At 53.6% G+C, this 8971-nt stretch overlaps 1 protein-coding gene and 1 non-coding gene across 2 annotated transcripts in view; one reads left to right on the top strand and one right to left on the bottom strand.

The window, feature by feature from the left end:
• Positions 1 to 1162: 1162 nt before the first annotated feature.
• The window catches only part of LOC102375339 (olfactory receptor 52D1-like), an 8437-nt gene continuing 628 nt past the window's right edge, over positions 1163 to 8971 (bottom strand). The window contains exon 2 of the mRNA XM_014526919.1: positions 1163 to 2185. Coding sequence (XP_014382405.1) covers positions 1163 to 2185 — 1023 coding nt within the window. The remainder of the gene's footprint in view (positions 2186 to 8971) is intronic.
• On the top strand, positions 4036 to 4118 carry TRNAL-UAA. The gene has a single exon. It is a non-coding gene; the product is annotated as a tRNA-Leu (tRNA).

Here is an 8971-nt window from a genome sequence, read left to right as displayed (position 1 = left end):
CCCCTGCTGGCATAACAAGGAATAATGGGCACAAGTTGATGGAGAGGAGGTACAGATTGGACATCCGAAAAAACTACTTCACAGTCAGGGCGGCTAGGAGCTGGAACCAACTTCCAAGGGAGGTGGTGCTGGCCCCTACCCTGGGGATCTTTAAGAAGAGGCTGGATACTTACCTGGCTGGACTCATTTGAGTCCCGTTTTTGTTTTTAGGGTGAGTGTTTTTTTGTTTGTTTTTTTTGGGTTGTTCTCCCGCCCTGGCGGGGGGGCGGGCTAGAAGATCTATTAGGTCCCTTCCGACCCTGAAACTATGAAACTATGAAAAACCTGAGCAAATTCTTCAAATCAGGCCCTATGAAAAGGGTTGCAGGATGTGAGGTCCTGTTCTTGGCCACCCCCTGCCTCCTAGGGGGGGTTGGAAAGGTTCAGATTGTGCAGAGAAATGACATGACTCCTCTCTTTAAGCCTGTGTTATAAACACACACAGACTCTCCCTCCACACCTGTTGGAAACCTGATAGGTCTGCATGGCTCCCTGGCTGCCACCTTAGTGTATATGTCCCCACTGCCAGACCCACGTCAACAAAGCCCCATGAGGAGGGCCCAGACAGGGAGCCTCTTACTTTGCTCCTCTTAGAGGGGAAAGTCTCCCTGTTTGCACCAGGCCCTGGTTCGATGTGGCCTGGTGAATCAGAGAAGAGGTGCTGGCCATCACCCCAATCCCTTCTGAATGGAAACTATGAAAACTTTTTGCTTAGGAACTGGTCAGATCAAGGGACCACTGGACCAGTTAGCATGTGGACCTGCTGGAGCACCACTGGCTCCTGGGCCTTGCAGTGGCTCTTGAATTCAACCCTCAGCTTCTCCAAGGAAGGAGTTCATGAAGATTGGAAGGGGTGACCCAGCAGGTCCTTTTGGGTCCTAGAGAGTCAGGGACATGGTGGAGGGGGCCTGATGATTTGTTCAAATGCGGGTAAGCTCCGGAAGCCACGGCATCCAAAACCCTTGACCTAAGAAGGGTTCAGGTGGTGGGAGGGTGAAAGGGGGAGATAAGGAGAGATCATTAGAAACCGAGGCACTCGGAGAGAACATCTCAGGAGGACAAGACAGCAGGGATAAATAAGTGATCCCAGCACCAGTGTGGCTTCATCTGCCAGAGTCATGGGTCATTTGGGGATGCTTTGCTTCTGACAAAGGAGGCCGAGCACCCGAACCCGAATCTCCTTGGTCTTCACCCCATACACGATGAGGTTCAGGGTGGGTGGCACCAGGAGGTAGAGGTTGGCCAGGATGATGTGGACATGGTGAGGGACATTGGGGCCAAAGCGGTGGGTGAAGAAGGAGAAGAAAGCCAGTGTATAGAAGACAGAGAAGATAAAGATATGGGCCCCGCAAGTGCCAAAAGCCTTGAGGCGGGCGTCCCGGGAAGGGAGTCTCAGTACGGCCCTGAGGATCAGCATGTAGGACACTACGATGAAGATGGCATCCAAGCCCGTAGTCAGGAAGGCGGCCATGAGGCCATAAACACTGTTGATGATTATGTCGGCACAGGCCAGCTTGGCGATGCCCATGTTCTCACAGTACGTATGGTGGATCACGTTGGTCTTGCAGTAGGGTAACCGCTTGAGGAGGAAAACCCCAGGTGTCACCACACAAACGCGCCTGGCTACCAGACCCACTCCCATCTTCCCTATCACGGAGGTGGTCAAAATGCTGGTGTACCTCAGAGGTTCACAGATGGCGATGTACCGGTTGAAGGCCATGCCCAACAAGATGGCTGACTCTGAGAGGTAGAGAGCGTGGACGAAGAACATCTGAGTGAGGCAGCCCTCGAAGGGGATCTCCTCCGCGTCGCACCAAAATATGGCCAACATCTTGGGCACTATGATCAAGCAGAGGATGATGTCGTTGATGGCCAGCATGGCCAGGAAGACGTACATCGGTTCGTGGAGGCTCTGCTCCCTCACCACAACCTGGATCACGGCTGTGTTACTCACGAGCACGACCAGGAACATGGAGCAGAAGGGGATGGAGAGCCAGACGTGGGCTGCTTCCAGCCCGGGGGTCCCTGTCAGTCCAGCCCGGGGATCCCTGTCACCAGGAAGGCGGAGGGGGTGGCCAGGCTGGAGTTGAGAGCCAACATAACAGCCACCGATGGCTTGCAAGATGCCACCGAAAGCCAAATGTGACTGGAAGTAAAACACAATGGGAGCACTTAATCAGCATGTTCCTGACATTTCTTTTAGGCCAAGAATGGCTTTTCGGGCTGCTGGATGCTTTTCTTCCCATCAAAATGTTCCTTTTTTTTCCCCAAATTAAAATGTTTCAGGATGCTGATGTGGAAATCTGGTGGAGTTTGCTAAAAAAAGAATCTCCTCCTGCCTCCAGACCTGGAATTTGAGAAGCATTTTGGAAAATTGCAGTGCAAGCTTCATGAGCTATCCCTTGGGAAGGAGTTGGGAGTGCACATGAAGTTTGGGGGTAGAAATGGGTGGAGAGGAGTGGGGTTCGTATTGTGTGGATTTCTGGGGAGGTGGAGGGGGTGCATGATTATATAGAGATGAAGGCCCTAAACCCTCTGCCTTGCTCCGAGAAGGCCTGACTCTGCGGGGTTGGGTCTATGGGGCATGGCCTGGCCTCTCCCCTCCCCTGATCCTGCCTTGTGTCTCTGGACTATCTCTTACCCTGGGCCCAGCAGCATCAGACCCCAATCTTGTCCCCTGGATATTGCAACAACAGCGATGATAATGAAGATGAAAGACCCATAATGAGCCAAGGGTATGCTGTGGTTGCAAAAAAAAAGCCAATAGCCTCCTGGGTTGTACTAACCAGAGGTCACTTGCAAATCAAGGGCGGTGATTCTCCCAATGTAGTAGGCACAGGGAAGCCTCCCCTATTGTTTCCAGTGCTGGGCCCTACATTTTCAGAAAGATATGGACAGAGTGGAAAGAGCCCAGCACCGAGCAACACAAGGGATTAGAGGCTGGTGAGGAAAGCCTGAAAGACCTCAGGTTATTGAGCCCTGAGACGAGGAGATTGAGGGGGGATTTGATAACAGTCTTCACATACCCAATGGGGGTGACAGAGAGGATGGAGATGGGCTTTTCTCTGTGGCTGTAGGGGATAGGACTAGGAGCAACGATCTCCAGCTTCCACAGGGGAAACTGAGGCAAGAAATGAGGAGGACTCTGAGGGTGGCCAGACATGGGTACAGGCACCTAGAAAAGTTATGGAAACTCCATCCCTAGAAGTTTTCAAGAGCAGGTTGGCCGGACATGTGGCCAAGATGGTTTAAGACATGTGGCCAGATGTGGTTAAGATGGTTAAGATCCTGCCCTGAGCAAGGGGCTGGACTAGATGTGACCTTGCAAGGTCCCTTCCAGCCCGACTTCCCCATGATCCTGTGATTTTCATTCTCCCAGACACCGCAGGCATCTGCCGAACCCAATCCTAAAAGCTGCAGAGGTTCCCAACACCCCTTGATTTCAGTGCCTCGATTCATAGAGAGGTGGATGCAGGAGAGGGGCTGAATGACACGACTGGACGGTGCTGGAATTGGTCTCTCCGTGGATTCAGAGGGAATCCTGTTCATTCACGGTTGCACTCAATGGCCCTTAAGGTCCCTTGTAGACCTAGGCTTATTAGGTGTTAGCAATTTGAGGATTGCCTTCTGCCCCAAATGCATGTCAATGCAATGCAACCACACACCAGCTACCTCTGGAGTCGTGTGTTCAGGTTGTAACCCCTGCTACAGAAAGGATGTGGACACATGGGAGGGAGTCCAGTGGAGGGCAATGAAAATGGTTGCAGGGCTGGAGGGCAGGACTTGTAAGGAGAGTCTGAAGGAAATGGGCTCATTCAGTCTGAAGAAGAGAAGACTGAGGGGGATTTTATAGGGGGGCGCTGCAAAGAGGATGGAGCTGGACTGTTCTCAGTTGGGGGCAGATGACAGAGCAAGGAGCAATGGGCTCAAGCTGCAGCAAGGCAAGTTGAGGTTGGATATTAGGAAAAACTTTCTCCCAAAAGGTGCTATTGCTACACCAGGATGGCCGAGTGGTTAAGGTGTTGGACTTAAGATCCAATAGGCATATGCCTGCGTGGGTTCGAGCCCCACTCCTGGTAGGTGCTGTTTTTGGACGCACACCTTGCTGGGGTTATTTGACCCAGAGCAGGCCCTTGGTGATCTCACAAGGTCCCTTCCATCCCTAAACATCTGTGAATTTGTATAGTAAAGCACTGGAAGGGGTTACTTGGAGGTGTTTAAGACCTGGCTAGACAAAGTCTTGGCTGGGATGATGCAGTTGGAGCAGGGGCTTGGACTAAATGTGACATCCTGAGGTCCCTTCCAGCTCTTGATGTCTCTGATTCTTTGATTTTATGGCTGCTGAGAACTCACCTGGGCTCCTGTGCCCAGGGCTGGGCCCCTGCATCCCCGAACGGGGCACTCAGGACAGGGAAGGGTTGCTGGGCTGAGCTGGGGGTGGAGAGCCTGGCTCATGGGGGAGAAGGAAAAGGCTTGACTGAGACTGTGCGAGGAAGCTGGGAGGGAGAGGGGAGGATGGCCGCCTGGGCATCCAGCAGCAGGAGTAAGGCCACAGACAGAGAAGAGCTCTTAAACTAAAGGACGGTGTTGGTACAAGAAGAAATGGGGATGATGACCTGGCCAGGAGCATGTTTTAGCTGTGCACATTTAAGCCTTGCCATCACCTTGCTCCCGCTCAACTGGGGCTGCGGGGGCCAGAGCCTGAACTGGGTGTAAGGGGAAGCAGGGTGGGGGATGTCAGGTGCAAGGTCTGTGCTAGCCAGGGCTGCATGCAACAGGTCTTTGCAGGTGTTCATAGCACTGGTTGTGCTGGGAGATGCTCAGGGCTCGGGGGTAAATGGGGGCAGCAGGGACCCCTGCTTCTTGTGTCAAGGAGTTTTTAAGCCTCCTCCAGAGGTGCTGGGTGTTGCTGCAGCCCGGGATGGGGTGGGGACTGGGCTGTGCCAATGCTCCTGCTGGGAATCAACCTGGAGGGTCCTGGCTGGAGGGTCTTGCCGCTGTTCTTAGGGTCATAGCGATGCCACATTTGGGGTCAGGAAGGGATTTTCCCCTCTGGTCAGATGGGTACGGACTAGGGAGGGGTTTGGCTTTGTACGCAGCAGGGGCACGGCCTCTGCCTAGGCTCTCTCCAGCGTCTATTAACAACCTTTTACAGAAGCAGGACATTGGCTGCCGCGATCCCCCTGCATGCGGTTTGGGTTCAATGTCTTCTATCAGGTTTGAGGGTCGTTCTGCTTAGAGTTTTAGATGATGGATGTGTCTAGGCTGGTTTGCACAGGGCTGATCCTGCCTCCGGCAGGGATTGGATCCTGCTGGGGCAGAGACCGCTCGGCTGCACATGATGGGGCATTGATCACTCTGCCATCACCCGGGACGATGCTCAGGAGTTCATTAGCAATATCAGCAGTAAAGAGGGTCCTGCCCCATCCCAGCCCTGCTCTTGCCATCCTCTGAGCAAGCATCAAAGTAACCCACTACACAGCCTGCTCCATCACTGCAGAGCACTTACCCATCAGTGCATCCCCTCCGTCTTGTCATGAGCCAACTCCATGGAGCAGCAGATCTAGGCAGATCTTCCCGGCCTCGTGTGCAAGGCACCCTGGATGCCAGCAGCAAGGCGGCTGCAAGGAGAGGCAGCTCCGTGGCCTGGTGCCTATTTATATGCACATCCCAGAGATGTCCCCAGCTGGGAGCCTTCCCCCACTGAGCCTGGTCCAGGCAGCAGACATCCTCCAGGCCCCTGGGAGAACCTGCTCCCCTTGCTGAGCCCCCACAGCCAGAGCCCTGGGGTTGGCAGGGTTTGCTGTGCGCAGCTGAGAGGCAGCATCCAAAGGCCAACAGGACAGTGCCAGAGCTTGATACCACTCCAGGCAGTGTATCTTGCCCTCTCCTGAGCTCAGCAGGGGCAGGGCTGGAGGCACATCCAGGGGTCTGCCTTGGCTTGAGGCTCCAGGGGAGCCGCCTACTCTCTGCACCATCTCTGACTGTTGGACTGGGATGCGTAGCGGGGAAATCCCTCCATCCTGAACTGCCTGGGAGCTTGGTTGGGGCTGGACCATGCACTGCACAGTCCTGATGGGCCTGTGCAGGAGGGAGGTATAATGCAGTGCTGCATAAGGTTCCTTTCTCCATCTTTGAGGCTGGTTTCCTGCATACCAGAGGCCGGGGGGCTGGTGCTGGGACCCCACATGCATTGCAAAGGCATCTCAGTCCTCTGGGGCATGCTGCATGATCTCTCATGTTCAGAGATCTCAGCCCCGAGCTGGGAGGATGGTGGGCAAGTCCCACCCCCAGCCCCAGCCCAAGCCCAGGGTATTGCCGCCAACTTGAGCAAGACACCATGCTTAGCTGGTTGGGAAGGGGACTGGCTGTCCCCTTGGGAGCCCTGCTCAGCACCCTGGGTCATGCTAAGTACCTGGGGCTCAGTCCCCTGTTTGCATGTCCCAATACTCCTAGTTGATGTCAGTGTAGAAGGAGAGGCAGTGATCCCACACCACCCTCCTGTGAGAGATGGGAAACTGAGGCAGGGAGCTTTCAAGGCCAACCCTACCCATTTTGCACCCAGCAGGCAGGCTCTGATGGCCCCATCGCAGCACCCTGGGCACCATGACACCCTCACAGAGAGATTTACCACCTTCCAACCCATCCTAGGCCACATCCTGTCCCCCTACCCCCTAGCACAGACCTCAAAACCACCCTGTGAGCAGCAATGCAGCGGTGGAGCTGGGATTAAGGGGATAGCAATGGGGTCAGCCAGGAGACCATGTAATGAGTCCAATAAAGGCTGCTTTCTGCACCCCCAGGTGCTGGGGTAATGCATGGTGCCCTGGGGACCTGCAGTCCCCTCTGATGGCCCTTGGGCTCTGCTGTGGTCACTGTCCCCTTATGGGCTGGATCAGGGTGCGGGATGGGGAGGCCGCAGAGCACTCACACCTGTGGGGAAGCACTTTTTGCTAAGGGGACATGTCCCACGCTTGGTCCTTGGCACAGCCAGAAGAGGGGCTGGCCCCACAGAGTCAGACCTGTCCCACCTGCACTGCTGGCTGCTTCCCAGGTGAACCCATCCCCTGCAAGGTGTGCGCACCCAGAGGTGAGGGTATGTCTGGAGTGGGGCAGTCCGGGGTGTGGATCACTGCTTGGAGGAGAATAAACCTTGGAAGAGAATAAATTAGACACTTATGACATCTACAGGGAACTCCCTAAAAAGACCCTCATCATTATCATAAATCCAAGGGGCTTTTGGCATGATTTCTATAGCCCCTCACTACATTTCCATAGGCCCCTACTGCTTTCATCTCCAAAAAATGTCCCTAGGATTTTCCCATCGCTGGAGCAGGGGGATGTGAGAGCATCCGACCTGGATTCAGTAATCAGGGGGACTAGTCACAGGTTGGGGCAGCAAAAGACATGCAAAAGAAACTGCATTGCAGCCCTGGAGCTGGGGTCCAGGGTGCAATAGCCCAGCTCTCCCCAGTGCCTGAATGCAGATGAAAGGAGGGCAGGAGCAAACATATAGCACATGCGAGAGAAAGGCAGAAGGAAAGAGACCTGAGAAGCTTGAGGGCTGTTACGTGACGCAGACTTCTTGGGACTTAGCCTGGGTTTCAGGGCCCTGCTGACTGTATTGTTTTGGACTAATCAATGCTGTTTTTCCTTCAGAAGAGCTGTCTGCTTCCCTGCATGGGACTTTGGGTGCTCTCCATCACCTGGACAAGGTAAAGCTCCTCTCTAGGAGTTAAGCCAAGAGGCAGCTCTGCAAAGGGAGCATGGAAAACCAGTGGGGCCAGGTCCGGGAGCCCATCCATGCTAGAAGCTCCCCTGGGCAGGCTTCAGGAGTCCTCCAGGAAACTATACAGAGTGAAGGATCCTAAGCAAATGCTCCTGTATAATATCCAGGGAACAACAAAAAGACGTAAGGAATAGGCAGGGAAAAGGGGGGATCCTAATAGCAACACAAAATCATGTTCCTATTGGGATAACTGAGAGTGGGTGGGGTAGTTGACATGACGGGCTTGCTGTCATGGATAGAAATGACTTGAACAGGCAAGGGAGATGTGGAGGGGATGCTGCTCTATTTTTTAAGAGACATCCACTCGTTCCAAGGTGCATTACAAAGCAGGAGGTTGGCTTTTTGAAGCCTCTGGGTCCAAGTACGAGGGGAGAACAGCAGAGGTGTTGGCTGTTGGGCATCTTCTGTAGACCACCGGACCACAGAGTGGATAAGACTTTCTTCAAACAACTAACAGAGGTGTCCCAATTGAAGGATCTGGTACTGATGGGGGAGCAGGAGGTTAATTACTAGGACCTGAGCGGGGCATAGGCAGTCCAGCAAGCTCCTGAGATATGTTGGGGGATAACGTTTTGGTAGAGATGGTGGGTAACCCAACTGGGGTGTGGGGTGGGAATCTTCCCAAAAGCAGACTTGAATAAACTCAAGCAAGTGGTTGGCAGGAGAGGCAAGTCTAAGGAGAAAAGGAGCCCAGGAGAGCTGGCTGTGCTTTGAGGAGGCCCTATACATGACACAACAGCTCTTCTTATAGGAAGGAAGGATACAAGCAGAGCAAAAGACAGGCCTGGCTGAACACCGAACTTTTCAATGAGCTGAAACTCAGACAGGAATCCTGCAAAAAAGTGGCCGCTTGGTTGAGGGATGAGCAGATCAGTATCCTGTGAGGATGGAGAGAAAAAAATCATACGTGAATGAAGACACAGGTAGCAAAGTTTGGAAAAATACAAGCAGAAAGTACTCTACAGGCATGACAGGAGTAAGAGGACAAGAAAGGAATGGGCAGGTCCCTTAGTGAAGATGGGGGCAATTAAATAAGGGATAAAGAGAGGATAAGACTGAAGTAATCAGTGCACTTTCTATTCAATCTTTATGAGTATGATCAAGGAAGAAAGAGGAGCACAGTTAGGAGCAAGGACCTGGGGA

Source organism: Alligator sinensis, unplaced genomic scaffold (assembly GCF_000455745.1).
Source record: "Alligator sinensis unplaced genomic scaffold, ASM45574v1 scaffold1333_1, whole genome shotgun sequence".
NCBI lineage: Eukaryota > Metazoa > Chordata > Crocodylia > Alligatoridae > Alligator > Alligator sinensis.
The sequence above is the reverse complement of the archived record's forward strand: the minus strand, read 5'-3'. Positions and strand labels throughout refer to the sequence as shown.